The following is a 22188-nucleotide window of genomic DNA, read 5'->3' on the forward strand; positions in this document are numbered from 1 at the left end:
GATTCTTTCACTTTACAATGTATACATAAGGAACCGATAAAGATAGCGAAATAAAACTTTACACGAATACTGTATTTGAGCTGTGACATCACTTGTGATTGTCAAAATCGGACCATGACTTTTCAAGGTCACTGATATCTGATAAGGGTAATTTTTCACCGAAAATATAGGTAAATCTCTAAATAAATTGCGAGAGTATAAAATGTTCGGTTGCACCCGAACTTAGCCTTTCCTTACTTGTTCTTATAAAAATAGGTCTTTGGTGACAAATCGGGTACTATCGAGTCAATACTTCATCTAGCCCCCATATACCCATATACAAATTTTCTAACTTCCGGTGAACTTAATACCGTATACATCGGTTAATATGTGTGATATCTAAGCAAAATTAAATGAATCTATAATCGTGTATATAACCCAGCTTGATCCCGGAAATTAGTGAAATCGGTCCAGTTTTTACCCCAACCCCCATGTACTATATGTAATCATTTTCGTTATTCTAGTGGACTTAATGCCGAATACATGGGTCAAATTGTGGTTAATAAATTAAAAAAAAAATTAACTACGTGACTATAAAATGTGCGGTTACACCCTTACCATAGCCATACACCATAGCCCTTCCTTTCTTGCTGGAATATTCACTGCCTAACAGACGAAACGCCTGTGACCTAAAGAAGTGTTTCATATATGTATACTTTCTCTCCAAGACATTATTATCACTCTCACAACAAACGATGACAACAAAATTATTGTCAAGTTAAGTGTTTAATTGCAAGGTAATTGTAAAATGTGAGATAATTACTACAATATGAACTTTACTTTACAAGCATGTCTCACAGAAGTTTCTTAACAACTGTGTTATCTATATGGTTCTAGTATGCAATGGAAGCGTCTACAATATAATAGATATTTTGCTGCTGGTAAATTGCAACGCCTGAATAATGGTTCATTACTGAGTTTGTACCTTGCCTTTGGCTGATGTATTGTCTTACCGCCAGCGTTGGCACTTAATTAAGACCAAGTGCAAGCAAGCAAGGTGGCAAAATGGTTGCAGAATGCACACAACTGAGAACTTGGCTATCGATTACTCGTGCCAGCGTTGTGCCACACGCTGAGACTGTGAGCGCAGCACGTGCTACAATGCAGCACTGGAAGCATTGCATTCACATATATCTATATGTATTGTGGCATCACTATCACTATATCTTTCTATAGGTTCATGTGTGCGTCGCTCCTTGCAACATGGAGCCAAATATTGTGGTTAGTTTGCGAGACTCAGCGTGGCTTCATGCCAACGTCTGGTTGAGTATAGCGTACGCTCAGCAATTTTGTGGCGTATTTTATAGCTGTGCGTTGCAAAGTTGTTAAAGTCACTAATAATAGTTGAGTAGCACAAATGCGGAAAATTATGTTGTGTTGAATTGTGGGTAAAAAGTCACCGAAATTAGTTTCTAATTGGCATAAGTTCATTAATGCATTTATAATTGAAATTAAATATTTGATATTATGCAAATTTTTTGGTAGAGACTTATTGAGTAACTTTTGGAGGTAGTGGCCTCAACCTAGGTATGGTGGAAGTACCTATATAGGATTTATTTTTACTTATACTATTTATTTGTATCCCTTTTAAAGCATTAAACAAATATTGCAAAAAAATATGATCATCACAAGGTTAATTAATTTCACTATATACTGCTGCTTTGAAAGAGTTGACTTATAATACAAGTCCTTTAGATGAAGTACTCACACTGTTGAAAATCAGACGTAGCACCTCGATTCAAGGTTAATAGCTTTTTCACACAGGAGTAAATTGATCAATTAACCGGCCTCTACTTAATTAAAATGCTGATTAAGATCGATTTACCATACAAAATAAAAATTTACATTAAACAACATTAAAAAAATTAAATGAAACTCTGCAAAAAAGACCGCGCAAACATAGGCCGGTTAATTGATCAATTAGCTCCTGTGTGAAAAGGGTATTAGACCAACGACCTTAATGGAAAGTCTAAAATTAACAGTTCACACCACCTCCCCCAAATTTCGGAGATAATATCCTATAACCACCTAGGCAGTTCCTACTTCCTTGAGCTTTCCTCACAGCTTATTTATCCTTAGTGACAAGCAAAATTAGTCCTATTTTGTTGCATATGAATATGTTCTTCTCAAAACAATTTTCATTCAGTACTTTACCACTCAGAGAGGCTCAGAGGCTTAATATAATAATAAATAATGGTTGGCAATAAAATATTTGTTCACAAAATATATTGGTCGTTAACACATGAATAATAGCAAAACCTTAAGCATTATAAATTTAAAGCACAAATACAAATAAATGTGAGCGGATCTCTTATATAAGCTAACCAAAGTAGCAGATTCATACTTTTTTGCTGTGAAATATGGCAAATAACCGAAAAGGAAGCAACACAAATCATCGAAAAAGGTCAAACTGAATCCTTATCAGGCACGTGAACACTTTTAGGTGCTTGTGTATGCTAATATTTGTGGGTATGTGCGTTTACTTAAGCTTTACAAATTTGAATTGAGCATGAAATTGTTGTTGCCCAAACATTTATCTTCCTTTTATGCTGTGAAAATCTTTAAATTGTGTAAAGTTTCACATGTGGTCTTTATTTTTAGACATTTCACATGCAAGCAGGTGTGATGCAAAGGATTAACACGTCAATGGGAACAAATGCTGAAACACATAACTGCTCTAAAACTCGTGTTTGTTGGGTTCTTGGACTAATTGATTGTGAAGAATATTTTGATGATTTTTTTGCTGTTAACTTAAGCAATTAGTTATTTACAAACAAAGTTTAGGAATTTAAGGTTAATGACTCTGTATTTCTCAGCTCTGCTGTCTTGTAGAAAAATCAAGATATAGCCTTTTCACACAGGTAATTGATCAATTAGCCGGCATCTGCTCGATTAAAACGCTGATTAAGATCGATTTACCGTACAAAATAAAAATCTACTTTAATTTTTGATTGTATTTTAATTCACTTTAAAATGAAATGCAACTCTGCGACAAAGACCGTATTGTTGCGCTATACGACGCTATACGACGGTAGATGTCGCTGCTAAAAATAGCAATCAACTGGTGAGACTCACCAACTTCTTATGAAAAGCAAAAATCTTCGGCAGGTTGAAGGGCAAAAACTGGTTGCTCAATCAATATTTTAATTGCTCAATTAATTTGGCTGTGAGAAAAGGCTATTATGTAGTAGTTATATCGTATATAATGAGAGAGACAGAGAAATGTTGCTAAAACATTTTTGTCTAGATTAGTATTGTAAGTAAACTAACTTAATATTCAGTTAGTCTATGGTAGAATATGAAATATGTACATATATATAATTTCACTGTACAACGCACGGCTAGGTATTGGACCAAAGTAATTTTTTCCAGGAGATTGAATCATAAGTATAAAAGTGTATTCTCCGATTTTCGAAGTTACGCTCCAAAATCGAGATATTTGCTGCCTTCGAAGTTCGATGAAAGGCTTATTTAAAAGCATTATTACTAATTGCAAGATAAGGTTACTAAAGAATCAAATATATGCGTATACGAATTTTCGATCCAGCTTACAAGGCAGATTTTATAAGGGCCAAAGTTGGATGTTCGAAAAAGATAAACATTTTATATATCGAAAAATACTGGACCAATTTTTTTGAAATTTGATACGATTATGATTCTGGTTAAGAGGCCTTTCTACCTGTATGCTTATTTATATAATTGCAGTATAAATCTTGCAAGAAAAAACACTTAAATGAAAAAAAATATATATATTTAAATTAGAAGAAATATGCATAGAAACAGAAATATGCAGCTTTCTAAATTTTCAAAAATATTTTTTTTTTAAAGATACAACTTATGATTCAATTTCCCGGAAAAAGTAAGTTTCAGAAAAAAAGTCGATTTTGTCGTATGGTGTTATCATTGCCAATCATGATGTATACATATATGTTTGACCGATATTCTTATAGCCTTTTTACAAAGGAGCTAAATGATCAATTAACCGGCATCTGCCTGATTAAAACGCTGATTAAGATCGATTTACCATACAAAATAAAAATGTACATTAATTTTAAATTTAATTTTAATCGACTTGAAATGCAACACTGCGGCAAAGGCCGTATTTGTAATTATATATACGTTCATCGTCTGCAAGTTGTTGTTCATGCTACACGACGGTAGATGTCGCTGCTAAAAATAGCAATCAACTGATGAGACTTACCAACTTCTTATGAAAAGCAAAGACAAAAATGTATAACAGCTGATCGGTTATCGAGTAACCGGCAGTGTGAAGGGCAAAAGCTGATTTCTCAATCAAAATTTGAATTGATCAATTAATTTGGCTGTGTGAAAAGGCTATTATATAATTTGGGTGCACCATGATATTATTTATCAAGTGAAGGTTAGCATTAGAAAAACAAATGTAACTGAAAAAGTTAAATTTTAAACTCTCTTCTAATGGAGAAGGTGTTTAGGTTATTAAACAAGTGTAAAAAATTCAAAAAAATATTTCTATGAGAACACTGATCAAAGAATCGTATACAGTCCAGAAATGATTGCCCAGTGCATCATATTAAATTACGACACTGAGTTAATACAACTTTTTTCATTTCATTTCATGGCCTTAAGAACAAACAATCCATGGTTGTCGCCAGAAAAACATAGTTTCTTAATTTATTATTTAAAAGAAATTACCATTTAGGAACATAGCGTTTTCTCTACTAATTTTAATAAATTGTTCTGTATGTAAATCTAAATAATTTCCTATTTGGATTTAGTATTTTCTATGCTTAAACGCGTGGGAGTATTTAAAGTTGAGCCATAAATCACGGCAATTGAAATGTCAATACTAAACTGAAAAGCAAATACTAAAACTAATTGCAATTAGCTAAAAACCAAAGGGCTTAAACAGCCTAACCACAAGCGATAAATTTAAAATTTATGCATTAAACCGACGAGGGATGATATACGCACACACAACCGAAGGTTGCACGCATTTTCGTTTTCATGCGCTTCCATATATACATAAATGACGAAAATTGAATGAGGCGAGCGCTGCAGCATTTAATATTTTCAATTTGTATGCCCACCGAGGCGTATGAGTAATCAATGAATATAATTTATTTATGCATTTATACCGACATGAGGGCACGCCGTTTTAAGCCAAGTCAAATTTGCATTAATAACACAAAATATAAATATTTATGTGAACAATTTCATAAAAATATAGCGCTTTCCCACACCCCAAAAACCCCCATTTTTATGCTACTACTACCCAAATCACTCACCCAAAAAGGTCCGCCTCACTGCCGGGGAAACTGATGCGCGGCGACAATGGCGAACGACCCGAACGCTTTAGCAGCTCATGTAGGCCGGCTGGCGCGTGTATGGGACTTAAAATGGTAATTTTGCGGTTCGGTGGCGCCAACAGCCCACCGGACAGCGTCAGCTGTGTGCGTATGCCAGCCGATTGCGATGATGTTTTCATTTCGATGGTCTCTGCCGACTTGGAGATTAAAATCGACGAGGATTGCTGCAAGCCCAGCTTGCTGCTGGTGGACAATTGTGTCACACCCATGCCGTCAGCTGTCAATTCGGCGGCGCCGGTCTCCTCGATTTGCGTCGAAGCGCTGCGTATGCACTTGTCCGGCCGTTGACCGCCCATTGAGCCACTAATGGGATGTGCGGTGGCCTCCGAATGCGCCGAAGTGGAGCGCACAAATTGGCGGACATGCTTTTGATGGGCCGTGAGGAAGCTGCCGCTACTGGAACTAATCGGATGACCGGTGGTGTCGGGTTGTTGTAGGAAACTCTTGAAATTCGTCTTTGTCGATGAAGTGGAAGTGGTCGAGGCCATCTTCTGTATGTAGCTGCGTTGTTCACTGCTCACAATCGAGGTGCTCGATTGCGCCTTCAACTGACCGCCCAACTGTGTGATGGCTGTGCTGCCAGCGCCCAGCCCACCAATGCTGCCGCCCAGCTGACTTAGTAGCGAATGATCGCCGCTAACAACCGCGGCCGATTGCAGACTCTGGCTGCGTGTGCTGGTCGTGATGGTCTTTTGTGAGTGTACCATCTGTGAGCTGACTTGCTGTTGTTGCTGCGTGGAGACGGTCGAGCCGAGCGCAGCGCTACTGGTGCCATCCAACGAATTGCTGCCACTCTTCACGGTGGTCGAACTGGTGGCGATGGAGAATGAGCGACTGGCCATTTGTGTTGCCATTTGGCTGAAGATTCGCTGTTGTGCTGTTTGCTCGCCAGCAGCAGCTCCATCACCGCACTCCAAATCCTGCTCGGAACGCACTTCGTCGGCGTCCACCTCACTCGGCGTGGTCACGATGTATTGCGGTGGCGATACTTTACCGTCCTGCGACATTTTCGGCGCTTGTTTGCGTTAGTGTGAAAGGTGAGTTGACTCTGTGACTCTTAGCTTTCTTGGTAGCTTGCGGTTTTCGGTTTTGCGGACTCTAACAGCGTGCGTTCTTTAGGAATTGCACGTATTGTCGCAGTCTAGGCGTTGTACTCGACGTATACGATGGTTCAGGTTCTCACGCTCGTGGCGCAAATGCCAATGCATGTGTTGTTGTTTCGACGTTTTTAAAGCGTTTAACTTTTTGGTGGCTGCTTTAAGTCTTTAGCGCTTTTAGCTGCGTAATTTAGTTATTTTTTAGATTAATAGGTTTAGTTTATAGTTTTTACACTTTGTTCGAATCTGAAAAGTAAGTTTAAATATATTTTAAGTATTGCCTTATGGTTCCAGCGTAAATTATGCTCGAGAAGTTTTTGCCACTGCTTGTTTACTGCTTTAAGTCTAGTAAAATTTTCACGAACTTGCAATCTTACGAGGAATTTTAGAATTTTTATATGTTGACCCTATTAACTTACTAAGTAATCATAGACCTTATTAATTTAGTTAAAAGACACTTTAAAAAAGAGTTTCTTTCAATATCCAAAATTTATTTAAAGTCATGGTCTGCATTTTCTTCTAAGTTATACAATAGTTATGGTTCTAAATAAATAATAAATAAAAACCTTTGTACCTTAATGAGAAGCGGAATAATAATAGTTTCACAGAGTCGCTACGGAATCAATAGCATTATTAAGAGCGAGGTCTGCTTTATGTTGCTATGGATGGTAGCACTGAATGAAATACTACTATAGTTCAATATCTGATGAGTTACTTGAATCAGATCTGCGATTAGTCCCTTCCGCGGAGGTCATGGGGATTTATTCACAACTGGGAACAATGGACTCAGAGCAAACACGTTTTAAAGGCTGGTGCATTTTGCTTTTTGCTTTTCCAAGATAATAATTGGCAGGAAATGCTAACATACTATTGTCTTATGGGCTTAGATCAATACTGACATATCCAGCATTATGAGGTGTCCTTGAAAAAATATAATAAATCATTTATAATGGTGAATATGCAGCATTCGAAGCCTAAGGTCGTTGAAGTTGTTCGAACTAGAAAAAAACAAGTAAGGAAAGGCTAAATTCAGGTGCAACCGAACATTTTATACTCTTGCAATTTATTGATATATTTTTATTAAGATAACACACAATTTGACCCAATTTTAATATCTTATAATTAAGTATATGAGAGCCAGGGGAAACACTATTAGAAGAAAAATATTTCCCCTAAATTAAATTAAGATACCTGAGAGATTTACCGAAATTTTCGGTGAAAAATTACCAAGGGGCACTTTCGATATTCGGGGCTTTGAAAAGTTATGGTCCGATTTCGACAATTTTTTCACACGTGACGCCGCAGGTCATATATAGTAATTGTGTAAAGTTTTATATATTTTAGATATTTTAACCTAAATCTAACTCGTTTAATTTTATGACTTCAAAACAACCGTTATGTGAACAAAACTATAATACTCTATTAGCAACTTTTGTTGCGAGAGTATAATTAGTATCGGTGGTATCCAAAATGGACGGTATGACGGTATCTTACGCTTATATCTTCATAAGAAATATTCACGAAAAGGTAAAGAACAGACTTTTATTTCATATTCGTGTAGAAAATAAAATTTGGAATTCCCTTTAAATTAAGCATATTTTCATTTTCTTCGAAATTGCATAAAACTATTTTAATATATAATTACTTTATATGCGAAAACAGCCGCTAAGTTTATCCAGATTATCGGTTTCAATTTCTTTTTTTTGTAAGAACTTGAGTCAGTAGTCGAGATAAAGAAATTTTTGAGTTGTAGTTAATGTGATTTAATGTAGGTTTAGCGCAGAAAATGATCTCTATATTGTTCAAAAACATAAAACAGTTTTACAGAAAGCTAGAACTGACCCAGTGTGGGTTAAGTTTTTGTGAGGTTTTAAATTTTTACTTTTCACTAAATTCCAATATTTACTCATTTGACTTACTCAAAGAGAACACCAAAGAAAACTGACAAATTAGTAAATACAAACAGAACTTTCAGAAAAAAATGTGAAAGAAAAAAGCCTTCGCTTTACAATAAAAATGCAAATTTTGTCAGTTATTATTGCTCCGAGTATGTAATTATAAGTCTGCATACGATTTCATTTAAATCTCGCTTGGAAAATGTATTGGTTTTTATAAATATGTAATTTTATTGCATAAATTTCTTTATAAATACACACAAATACATGAAGTTATATGACTAAGTGCTCCCCTACTGTCTACTGGAGTATATGAAAGCAAGAAATGTCTGCGCTGAAATGATATTTTGCAAAAGCCAAGTTGCTTACAATATGCATGCATAGGTTACCAAGGCATTGCGGTAAATTATATACAAGCAATCAATGTGTGCAGACACACACTCTCATACGCACGCACAAAGGGCACCCTTGCGATTGACTGTTGAGAATTTGCAATTTGCACAACGGATTTTCGATATTTCATAGCAATCAGCAATCCAATATGACAACTGACGAGAAGAAGGCGTCTACATGTGCAAATTATTAAGTCACACATATACATACATCTATACACAGCACTGCAAATAATTGCATGCAATCTGCAATTGCTTGCTCCTCCCCTTTCACGCACTCTAATGAAATGCAAATGCATACTACAAAATGTTGTTATTGTTGTTATTTGTGTTGTTGTTGCACAATTGCAATTGATGACAAAATTGTGCGAATGTGGTTTATAACGGTATATTATACATATAAGATGGTGGTGAAGGAAGAGTGCAATGTGGAGGTGTTCACCGAACTGCGAAGGAAAGAGAGGAGTGGCGCGCTATAATCGATTCGGCTATAACCGGCTAAACGGTTTCAACGCCAATCACAGAAGGAAGAGTGCAATGTGGAGGAAGGACATGTTCTGTTGTTGCAATGTTGATAATTGAGTTGATTTGAGTTATGAGAAGACGTTGGTGCTGACAAAATGTTGTGAAGGTTCGTTTATGGCGTTAATATGGTGGACGGCAAGTTATTATTAGCAAAACATTGAAAATTATTTGTAACAAACTCGCATAACTTAAGATAACATAACATTACATAACATAACATAATATAACATAATATAACATAACTAACATAACATAACATAACATAACATAACAACATAACATAACATAACATAACATAACATAACATAACATAACATAATATAACATAACTAACATATCATAACATAACATAACACAACATAACACAACATAACATAACATAACATAACATAACATAACATAACATAACATAACATAACATAACATAACATAACATACCATAACATAACATAACATAACATAACACAACATAACATAACATAACTAACCTTACATAACATAATTTAGAGCCTTGCCAACATTCGAAGCACTAATTGTTCAGTCTATTTTTTTAGTGAGCATTTTTAAATTTCCGCTTTTGACAGACCTGTCTTTCTTTAAAGTATATTCTGAATTTGCTAAAATTACTTCCACCTCCAAATTTTTTCATTTGTTGTACAATAAAAAGTATATTTCTGGACAACATCTATTGTAACCTTCTTCTTTACAAGGACAACAATGACTTCCGACACATTTTCTTTTCCATTTAAAAATAGATAATGTCATCAATGAGCATTACGTGCCGCTACATATAATTACATAAATAAATAAATAAATCGATTTCACGCTTGTGCTAATTTTAAATGTACAACTATATTTAAGCCTCGAGCGCTCTGTGGCCAGAAAACTGTCCAACCATATTGCAACGTCGCTTATACGTTTTCACTCTTTTGCGGCACTCTCTTCTCGGTCTACTCGGTATGTTTTCGTGGTCGCACGCTTGATTGGCTTTTAAACAAATTTCGTTAAGTTTAGTGGTTACCGGACGGCTGCTGTCGGCTGTCGTTCAATGTTAACGGTATAGCCTTTGCGGTTATCTGGCACACAATGGCACTGACAGCTGCCGACGCGCAGTGTTGTATTGAATTAAGAGTGGCGGGCAGTGACTTAGTTCACAGCAGTGAAAAATGTCAAATATTATTGAGCATATGAGAGAATAATAATGGAAATATTTTTAAAATATGCGCAAGGTTGAGCTTAAAAGCATTATATTTTCGATATTTTTTAACTGTAATTTGCAATGCTTTTATTTAATAGCTTTCATTTCGCAAATGAGTAAAAATAACAAGCAGCATTCAATCAAATTCCTCCGTCTGCACTTGAGTCTTGAATATGTAGCTTTTTGATATGCTTCACTTGCAAGTTGCCGAAAATAGTTTATTTGCTTTACGTGCTTGCTTCTAGAAAATTGCATTTGTTGTCTTTGTAATTGTCAATGCATTGTTTTCATTGTCTGCAGCACGAAAAACGTGAGCAAATGCTCATCTTTTTGAATGCAACTCAAATCTCTGATATAGTATATTGTTTATTCCTTCGGTAGTGTCTGCTTAATATGCCCAAACACGTCTCAACGACAATGTGTAGTGTTCATAAGACTTCTGTAGCACACAACAAATTTGAATTTCCGCAATAGAGATGCGCTTCAAAGTATAAGACACAATTTCCATTTCAATATATGAGAGCTTGTGTGGCTTATGCTCAAAATTTAATTTCATATTTCTAGATTTTCGTATTCTCGGAAAATGTAGCACAAAGTTTATGTTTTCTTTAGAAAATGATTGTTTGTGATACAAAAATTAGAAAATAGTAGAAATTTAATGTACAAAAGTAAGTTTCCATATATTCTGTTGGAAATTGGTACATGTTTTCTTTAACAATCTGAAGATTTCATCATTGAAAAATAGCAAAAAGTTAAAGCTGATAATCATCACGTATATTTTCCACGTAAATGTGCTGTTCAGAGTTGAAATTAAGCCACGCCCCTTCCACCTATATTTAATTCGATCCTATTTGTGCTCTGAACAGTGTGCTAAAGAATATAAAGAGATAATAGAATAAAAGTGGTAGGGAAGAGAAAATGGGAAAAAGTATTTCCAAAAATTAACAAATAGGTCCAGAAGAATAGTCTAACCATACTATTTTGTCACATGAATTCCAGTAACTGCTCAGAGAGCTTTACACTTAAGCCTCTACCCTTATATGATATTAGAAGGAAGTCTATAGTATCAGCTCAAAGAATATATAAAGATAATTGGATGGGTAAATTTTATATAAATTGTCCAATTAGATCAGTTGGAAACCCTACCGCGACTTAGTAGTTATTGTATGGCTTATATAATGTATTTGTCGTCAGTAAAAGGGTCTCTTAATCTTGGTGTTTTCAGTTTTAATGTAACCCTATAGTTCAATATAATCCCATCGATACAATCAGCTAAGTTGTTGGCTTTGACATATTTTCAAAATCATAGGTGAGAAAGCTATCGATCTGTTCGATCCATGCGGGTCCATAATTGATTGCGTCATCTGAAATCAACTCTTCTACGAACTTTCTCTTGTAAATGATTTCCCGAGAGTCTAATCGTCTCACACTGCGAACGAAGTCTTTATATAATTATTAGACTCTTAATCAAATAGACTTGAACCTGATCTACGAAACATACGACCGATCAAAGCCAGACATGAAGCATCGCAACTATTTTAATATAGATATAGATTTTAATATAGATATACCAAAATATACCCCGCCGCTACTTCATCATAAACACATTCACAACGAGAGGTGAATATACACAAACCCACTCCGTAATCATTGGACTATTTCCGACCGAAATTCATTGGCTTGTTTGCATGTGCAACACGTAACAGAAATGCAGCTTCCTATATAACCAGCAAACAAACAAAAACAACAACACTTTAGTGCATTCTATAACCGAGAACTTGCGTCAGGCACGTAGTCGAAGCTTGGAACGCAGTGAAATGTAGCAAGCCAGAAAGCGAGTGCATAATTGCTGAAAGAAACAAAGGGCCGCTGGAAATTATGCAACGGTGTTGCATGCTTTGACGGGGCAAGCAACGCGGAGTGGAGTGAAGTAAACTGAAATATACTTATTCAGTATCTGCGTCAATTGCGAGCAGATCTTAATTGCGGTTGCAGGTAAAGCCAAGGGAGATTTTACATTGTTGGTGTAGTGCTGTGAGAGTGAAAATGCAGTAACTATTGCATATCGTTGAGACAGTTTGGATGTTTCGGTATTAGTAGATAATGCGAATGAAATAAATTGAGAAAAATTTAGAACACTTCAAAAACGGTTAAATATTTTTAAGGGAGTTGCCACATGTTTAAATTTTTATACAAATAAAATAAAGGTAAACCCTTCGATAACATAAGGGGCTAAAAAGATACTTTTTGTTAGAGATTAGTGGAAATTTATTTTAAAAAATTTTATAATGGGGTTTCCACCTTATTAAGAATTAATAAAATCCAAACAAATTTCAAAAATTTTAAGTTAAAAGGTTTCTGAATTTTTTTTTTTTAAATTATATACAAAGAGTTGCCACCTATTTCAGTAAAGCAATTATTTATTAATTTAAATGTTTATGACATATCCAGTGCAGTTTCATATCCACTCCCTGTAGTACCAATACTAATTGTTCATACATTTTTAATTTTTTTAAGTAAAGAAACCTAGTACTGGACTCAGCTGACTTCAAATTAAGGCATATAAATTCAAAATAAATACAACAAATAAACAACGTAAGTAAATAATATTGCCAAAAGTAAGCAAAATGAACTAAAAAGTAAACAGAATAAAAAACATCAAACGGAACTAATGCTGAACGCCCAAATGTATGCTATATAAATATAGCGAAGTTTACTCAAAAATAATTGCTTTTGCTAAAGTAGAAAAAAACTTAAAAAAGTTTTGATGTTTATGTAAATGTCTATAATCACATATATATATATTTATATGGGCAATCCAATACACTAAAAGTTCCATACTAACAACCATTTAGTGTAAACTGCGCTGTTGAATTTTTAATGATAATCCGGGCACTCTTGTTACGCTGCAGTAACTCCGACACGCAAAAAAGAAAAAGCAAATTTCGGAAAGTGTGTTTCTGAAAACTGGCAGCAAGCCCTACTCCAACTAAATGTGTCAGTAAATTTGCTAGTTCGTCAACTCTCAAGTGTGTTAAGCGTGTGGTCAAGTGCGGTCGTATTTACCCTTGAGTGCTGCCTTCAATTTGCGCACACATTTTTCTTTTAATAACTTGATTATTTAGGGTACTAATAAATTATAAATTTTTTTTGTAGTATTAAATAGTATAATCACTTCAGCTAAGCACATAGAAAACAATGCTTTAGGGCGTTAATTTAATTGTGTGCTTTTCTCTAATTAGTTATGATATAATTTTTTGTATTTATTGCCTTCATTTCCTATTATTTTTATATGTTTGCGAACTATGGTTGGTTTAATGCTATAGCTTGCTTTAATATTGGTAGTGCGCCTAAATGTAGGCAATCAAATTTGATATTCCATTTTTGCCTCCATATTTATTTGTATTATTTTAGCATAAATATTGCGATGTATTTTCTTGCACGATTTACAAAAAAAATAAAATTTTTCATTTCAATGCAATTTTTACCAAATTCTTTGAAATTGTGGAATTTTCCGTAAATAAAACACGACTCAAAAATTGTTTTTTTTCTTTAATTTTTGGGTACGTGTATTGGTTGGAAGCTTAAACACAACATAAAAAAGAAAACCCTTCAATACAGTATAAACTCGGTAACCGCAACCCTCGATACACGCAACTCCTCGATTCATGCAACACTATAAAACATAGCATTGTAACCTTTATAAGTGCAACTACTCAAAAATATTGACCTCAATAACTGCAACTTTACATCTAAATATGTTTTGCATCAGTTCTTTTTTGTCGGTTTCTTCTTATGACATTTTTTTTGTTATGTATTCACAAACTGATCGTTATTTTACCGTTGCTCTGTCGACTTTGCTGTTTTTTGTGTGCGTTAAGAGCAACTGTCAACAAATGACTTTCATTATCAGTTTATTTTGCAACACGCCAGTAGTGTTTTATGTGTAGAAGTCATGGTGGTCACAAAAAAATTAATAAAACTAACAATTAAAGAAAAAACTGAAATTTTGGATAAACTAGAAAGTGGTGTATCGACAAAAGCTCTTTGTATTGATTATAAAGTTCACAAGTCGACAATAACAAGAACAAAGAAGAAAAAAGCTTGTATACTTAAATATGCCACAAATATGGAAGCTGGGCCAGGAAAACGTCAAACCTTAAAATCTTGTGAATACCCAAGAATATAAAAAGGCTCTCTACAAGTGGTTTTTGAAACAAAGGAGTAAAAATGTGCCTATATCCGTCGGTATCGTCAAAGCAAAAGCTCGCAAGCTCCATGAGAAAATAAGAGAAGAGACAGGATGTTTTCATGCAAGTAATGGTTGGGTATCTAATTTCAAAAAGCGATATGGCCTCCGCCACTTGAAAATTTTTGGAGAGAAGCTTTCCAATAAGACAGCGTCCGTCGGCCCATTTGTAATACGTTTTAGAAATAAAATCAAGGAGCTTGATCTTTCTGCAGAACAAATTTACAATGCCGACGAGTCCGGATTGTTTTTCAGGCAGATACCAGATAAAACGTTGGTGAGCTTCAAGGAATCATCTGCTCCTGGTCGGAAAGTTAGTAAGGAAAGAATAACATTTCTCGCAAGCACAAATGCTTCGGGTACGCACAAAGTTAAGCTCTTTGTCATTGGAAAAGCAAAAAACCCTAGAGCATTCAAAAATTTTCAAAAAATGCCCGTTGTCTACAAGGCTAACAAGAACTCGTGGATGACTTATTTGTTTTTCGAAGACTGGTTTCATCATACGTTTGTTCCTGAGGTGAGAAATACGAAATGTATTGAATTTTTGTTTAAAATTTATTTGTATTTTTTTGGATTGTTATAGGTACGCGAATTTCTAGAATCCAAGGGACTTCCCAAAAAAGCCCTATTGGTCTGGGATAACGCCCCGTGTCATCCTAAAGACAATGAGATGAAAAGTGATGATGGAATGATAACCGTTATGTGTCTTCCACCTAACTGTACCGCGATTCTCCAACCAATGGACCAAAACGTTATTAACTTAACAAAAGTCTATTACAAAAAAGTCTTTTGGAGCATTTAATAGGGAATAAAACCACTCATCTGGAGGAAAAAATAAAGGAATTCAACTTAAGACATGCTATCTGTCTTCTTGCAAGTTCATGGGAAAAAGTGTCAGCAAGCTCCATTCGCAAGTGCTGGAATATTTTAATGAAACCAGATGTTGAGTGGAGTGAAGAGGACGATATTCCTCTCAGCATTCTAAAAAGAGAAATTGAAAATGAACGCGCAATCCTTGTATCAATGCTCTAAGAACTTGCACCAAATGATTCGTTCACAAATGAAGAGCTAAAAGAATGGATGCACGAAAGTGTTGCTAATCAAGAAGTGGATAAAGAAGCCGTAGAAATTGAAAATTCTGATGATAGCGAAGCGGATGTTATTCCACCTCCTAAAATAAAAGGATCAGTTGCTATGCAATCTTTTAACACATGCATTCAGTGGGCTGAGGAAAACGATATTCCAATAAAAGACATTATATTTCTGAAGGAGCTTCGTGAAAGAGCTATAATAAAAACACTTAATAAGAAGAAAGTGCAGTCAACAATACCCGATATGTTTAAAAAATAAAATTTTTAATAAAAAAATAAGCTTTCTATATCATAAAACGATTTTCATTTGTCATATTTCTTGTTATATATTTTTCCTCGTTGGGTGCAACAAACTCAACAAGTGCAACTACCTAGATTTCTATTAGTTGCGATTACCGAGTTCGTACTGTATATCCAATGCGCCCAAATGTAGGCAATGAAATTGTAACTGTTTATTTACTTGTATTTATTTGTAGAATAAATATTTATTTGTAGAATAAATATGGAGTATTTGCTTGCGGAATTCACAAAAAAAAAAATATAAAAATATAAATTTTTTCTATGAAAATGTTTACTATATTTTTTGAAGTTATGGAATGTTGCTGTTAAGTCTTGTCAATAAAAATTGTATACCGTTTCATGCAAAATTTAAAATTGGTCAATTGAGAAATAAAAAAATAGGAAAAGAATAAAAAATATAAATAACTGAGTGCTTAGATGTTTTAAGACCTATGTTTTTCAGGTGTATCCTGTTCATCTATACCATAATAAGATTAAAGATCACCGAATGAACCCAAGAATATGGCTGATTCTCATTAGCTGATTCTCTCTGCATTTCTATATTAGCATTATTTTGTCCTAATAACTAAATCAAAATTATTAAGATATCCCACGCAACAAATTTATTTTACATCTTTACTGAAAAAACCTAGACAACACTGTGGCAAAGTGGAACAATTTGTAACGACACTGTTCCACCAAAACTCATTAGCCAGCTAATAATAAAATCTATTTACACAAAATAATGCAGAAAGTTTGTTTAGCAATGGTTATTTCCTACTACAAAGTACTCCATTTGTTTGACTATCGCAAGTTTTTGTAGCTTAGTCCAACTTAGAGCGCACTTCCTATCACGCATTCGCACGCTCATTTGTTTCCTCGAATTATCTCAACTCCCATTTGTTGTTTGTTTTCGCTACGCACTAATGCCGACCACTCAGCACACAGATTATTGTGGCACTTACGGAGGATATGCTCTGTCTGTCTGTGTTGGTGTGTGGATTAGAGTGCTGGAAATTGTATTTGTTTTTGTGGAAATCGAAAAATACATAACAATATTTTGTCTTCTGTTTTCGTTTATTTTCGCTCAAAATGAATTAATTTTGGAAGGAGAGGCTTTGCAAGGAATATTTAAGTATGGGTGGTGGACTGAGGTGAAACTGTGTGACAATATTTAAAATTGCTTTAATATTCATTAAATATTTTCTGTGCTCAGAGTGCAGCAGAAATATGTTTTGGTTATTTTTTTTTTTCAAAATTAAGAGATAAATAATTGAATAAACATTCACTTCAAACCTGAAATGAAGGAAATTATGGAACATATTTTCAAATTACATCCAAAATCTCACAAAACCGCAACAACGAAGAAAATAGCGAAAAAAATTTAAAGCTGAGATTATAACAACGTTGTCCAACCTCTTCAAACATTATGTCTATAATATAAACAATTTTTTTGCATTACCCGTTTTGGTCTAAATTCTTCGAACCCACAACGTATTTGCAATTAGAGCTTGCCGCAAAATGTGGCAAACTAATAACGTACATTTTTGTGGTTATGCATGAACATGAATATTTTCATATAAACTTACAAAATGCTCGTATTATGTAAGTATGTATATAATATCTAAGAAAAAAGTAATGTAAATCATAAATAGTTGTGGAGAGGAGTTGGATAACTGCTTTATGATGCCAGCAAAATATGTAAATGGAATCCAGTGTTATACAATTTAATATAGACTTTATTATTATTCAATTGAAAATTGTTTGAGTATAAAATAGAGCTTTCAAAACTTTTCGAATCATGTAAGCTTCGTTTTTGGTTACGAAAACCTTTTTGGAATATCGATAATGTATTTTTATCTCAATGATCTAGTTTAGTTTGATTTGGGGAAGAAGATCTAGCATAGATATCTACATGATTCCAAGTACTTGCTTGTGACTTATTTAACATCTGACCTTGCAATGAGCACTAATAGCCCTTTCACACAGGTTAATTGAACAAATAAATTAACTGGCCTCAGCTCGATTAAAACGCTGATTAAGATTGATTTACCATACAAAATAAAAATCTATATTACTTTTTAATTGAATTTTAATTGACTTGAAAATGAAATGCAACTCTGGTACAAAGACCCTACTTGTAAATATATATATTTGATTCTGCTGATGTCTGCTGATGAAACTTACCAACTTCTTATGTAGAGAAGAAACACAAATTAATAACAGTTGATCGGTTATCGAGTAGCCGGCAGTGTAAATGGCAAAAACTGGTTTTTTTCAAAATTTGAATTGATCAATTAATTTGGCTTCGAGAAAAGGCCAAGAAAAATATTAATTGATCAATTAATTGGGCTGTGTAGAAAGGCTATAATTTTTTCTAGTTCATTTATCATGACACAGTTGAGTTTTTGTTGTTTTAATAATTACTGAAAGGTATTTCCAAAGTGATGGAACTAAGTAGAGCTTCACACTACCATCTTGTATGAGACTGTGTTCGTTTCCTGTTCTAATAAAAATATTCGGAAAAAAATTTAAAAGCTTCGAGAGTATTGCTGCCATTTTTCATAGTAGAATTCATCACATTTATAAAACATGGAAAAACTTCTACTTGTCGAATAACATTAAAATGCATTCCAATGGAAACAGTCTTACCTAGCCGCCAAATTGTTTAGACTTATGTATAAAGTTGCGAATACTTTTAAAGGAAACTTTTTTCAAATTTTTTTTTGCGAAAATTACATAAAATTTTTTTATACACAAAAATAAAATTTTCAAATAATCGTACAACAAAAAATGGCAACCAGTGAAATTCACGCAATAAAGCCTATAAATATTTCGTCCGCAATTTTCATATCGATTTTATGCCACAGCTGCGTGGTGAACTTTTGCGTCAAGGAAATTCCCAGCAAATATTTACTTTGAATGTTTGTAATTGAAACTTAACGAGCAAATAAATGGTAGGCTGCCAGAAGAATTTCGAAGCAGCCAATGACACTGCATCAAATAAAGAGGAGAAGAGATTGTGTAATTGTATTGTGAAATCGATTTAAAACAAAGAGCAAAAATTATATATAATAAGAGTGAAAGAATAAAATATATATTTTACATTAACAACAACAGCAAAAGTTAGCAATTATTTCAAGATATGCTGGCAAATTGAGCAATAACTACGCTCTGAACATCTTTTTCCATTGGAGAGCAAGTGGTGAGGCAAAAGATCAAATAATGGAGCAAACAAGCAAACAAATGAGAAAATAAATAAGTGAATAGGGAATATTACTTTTATTTGACTTTCTCCCAGCTTCCCTTACACTCCGTCACCCATATTAACACCCCTAACGGTATTTAAATATTCACCCCCAATTACAAAGCCACATTCCTTTCACCTTTTAATCTTTTGTTCTCCCGCTTGTACTTTCGGTTGCATAACATTATGTAACAATGGTATTGTTAACGCTGTGGCGTTGCGTTAATCCCAAAGCCCATTGAATTCTTATCGTTGACGACCGAATTGCGTCGCGTGTCTTTTTATTGTTTTCCCTCTTCTTTTCGTAACATAAATAAATAACCTCAAACTTATTGTTTTTTCTTAAAGTCTTGACATTGGAAGTTCAGCACGAGGACAGTGTGATTGATTAATTGATGGACACCAGACAGTTTAAGTTTGTTTTTGGCGGGATATTATGGTGTTTTTGATAAAGTATGAATCCGGAAATATACTCGGGAAATTCGAAATGATATCGAGAAGTACAACTACCATTGGAAATGTTTTCTGAACGTAATTTTCGAATTTGCTTCGTCCTGGATTTATACTGAAAATTTTCTGGAGCTTGTCGAATAGTCCTCCTGTTTGATCTCGAAAATAATTATAATTTATAAATTTATGAAATATGTCACTTTTCTCTAAGTTTTAATCTTAAGGGTCTTAGCGATCTGTTAGAAATATTTAGATATAACAAAGGACAGTCAAAAATGTCTAAGTGAGACCCTCTGCAAATGCGGAGATCTACCCCTCGACCTGACCTAACCTAACTTTCGTCGAACACCAGTAATATGAATATCAAGAGGTGAGTAGGGTCCGAAATAGGCAGACTATCTTTAAATGAGGAGATAGTTTATTACTGTGATGCCACCTTTCGAAGCAAAGATTATTTTGTGTATTAATTAGTAGAGCTCTGGAGACGAATTCAAACGATGTTTCAATCGACTATTCGTCAAACTATTTAATGAAGCAAACGAACAACCGTGTAAGCTAAAATACTGTTCTTAGGCCCGTTTAGACATATTTCCAAAATTGTTCGTCTTCCTTTGATCCAGGATGGTCGCCATTAAGTCTCAAGTGACTCAATAGCGAAATTCTCGGAGTGGCAGATTCCATCTTGGATTTTGAGCGTAGATGAGAGTCGAACGAACGAGTTTATTTAGCTTGGGACCTCTAAATAAATATTATGATCTGGATATATACTCATTGTCAATGCTAAGAGTTTGAAATATTAAGTGTTTAGGAGAATTAAGAGTCATCTATATGGACCTAATGTAGATATAAGCTGATGGTCCTCAGGAGATATAAATTGGAGATTACGAGAGGGAAAATCCTTCCCTCCAACTCAATACAGAACCTAAATAGTACATATAGTCTTCCCAAAAATTCAAAACTCAAAACAGTTTAGGCACGGTCTTCTAAAGAAAGCTGTCGTGGATATTTCAAGCTTGAGATTTGGTAGACCTTAAACATTGATAATTTAGCTTAAAATGGCTACTGTATTTCATTGTAGGCTACGTTCTTTCTTACGCAGCAGTTTATCGATTTCCACCACAGTCTTTCATTCGTTCGTTCCCGTACTTGTTGTTACCCTTTTAGCTTTTTCTATGCACACGTACATTGTTGTTATTGTTGTGTAATAAGTGATGCAATTTGAGCTTGTCAACAGGTTCGCCAACTTGTTATACGATTTCCTCCAAGCATTGTACAAGTTCTGTGTTTATGCTGTTGTTGCTATTATTGTTGTTTGTGCGCTTTCATAACCGCGGGCCAAATTCATTTGTTTGCTTGTGAGCGATTGAGTGGGTGTATGTGTGTGTGTTTGCAGGTCGGTCGGTGTTTGTGTGTGGACGCACAAAGGGTTGGTTGCGCATTTTGCCGACGGGAATTTAACTTTCTTTCTGTTTTGAAGGGTGGCACGTGCATGCCAACACAAGAGCTGAAAGGGGGCACCTGCACTAACAATGTATTAAGTAACGAGCACATTATGCTTGTAAAATGCTATTTTTTGTTAACCATTATACACCTACATATATAATTGACTGGCACAATTTAATGGTGCTCGCATGCCAACAAGTCGCTGGAAATATAGAAATTTATTTCCTTCTTCACAACTGATTCCATTACTTATCTTCAAAGTTAATATACAAGTATTTTCGTGCATTTTGCTTTACTTAGGTAACTTGAAGTATTACGGTAAGCGCCTAAAACTAGGCTACGTTTTTGCTTTGCCTGCGCTTTGTGTTTGTATTTTTTTCGAGGAGTTTGCTGCCATTCAAAAACCGCGCTGTGATTTATTTATTTCCTCTTCGTCAGCGTTTTCGCTTGCTTTCCATTTTATTTGGCTTAACTCTCCAAACTTTTGCCATTTGCACTTTGCCTACATTCAGGCGAATATGGCTTTTCGGTATTCAGTTTTTGAGTGGTTTTATGCTACGCATTTTTACTGTTATCAAATTTTTATTTTTCTCTCTCTCTCTCTCTTTAAAGCGAAATTTAATTTATTCATATTTCCAATTCCTACAAAAATATTTTTGTTGCTTGCATTTCGAGTGTTGTATATAGAGTATACTAAAGAGAAAACAAATTGCATATTAAATGCTTCAAGTCCACTTACATACATAGCTTGCTCGTAAATATTAATTTACTTTAATGTATGGCGGGGAAGTTTATTTTTTTAGTGTAAAAAAGTTTGCTGTTAATATTAGTTGGTTATGGAAATGAAAATCAATTATCATAATGTTAATTTTTTTGAGAGAACAAAATTTGGTTTGTTTTGTAGAAATACTTAGATCTAAGCGAACTTAAAAGCC

At 34.4% G+C, this 22188-nt stretch overlaps 2 protein-coding genes across 8 annotated transcripts in view; one reads left to right on the forward strand and one right to left on the reverse strand.

Moving 5' to 3' along the window:
* Positions 1–22188, reverse strand: part of LOC105212007 (cAMP-specific 3',5'-cyclic phosphodiesterase) — a 332058-nt gene that overhangs the window by 202480 nt on the left and 107390 nt on the right. For 2 of the 7 annotated variants that reach the window (XM_054232132.1, XM_054232131.1), the window contains one exon: positions 5307–6730. The exons of the other annotated variants lie outside the window; for them this stretch is intronic. In XM_054232132.1, the coding sequence (XP_054088107.1) occupies positions 5307–6394 (1088 nt within the window). In that variant the 5' untranslated portion in view covers positions 6395–6730. The remainder of the gene's footprint in view (positions 1–5306; positions 6731–22188) is intronic. 7 annotated transcript variants of the gene reach the window in all.
* LOC128922260 (jerky protein homolog-like) lies at positions 14689–15557 on the forward strand. The gene is made up of 2 exons (XM_054232175.1): positions 14689–15260; positions 15327–15557. The coding sequence occupies exons 1-2, from the start codon at positions 15174–15176 to the stop codon at positions 15543–15545; spliced, it is 306 nt and encodes a 101-aa protein (XP_054088150.1). The 5' UTR covers positions 14689–15173; the 3' UTR covers positions 15546–15557.

Source organism: Zeugodacus cucurbitae, chromosome 5, assembly GCF_028554725.1.
Source record: "Zeugodacus cucurbitae isolate PBARC_wt_2022May chromosome 5, idZeuCucr1.2, whole genome shotgun sequence".
NCBI lineage: Eukaryota > Metazoa > Arthropoda > Insecta > Diptera > Tephritidae > Zeugodacus > Zeugodacus cucurbitae.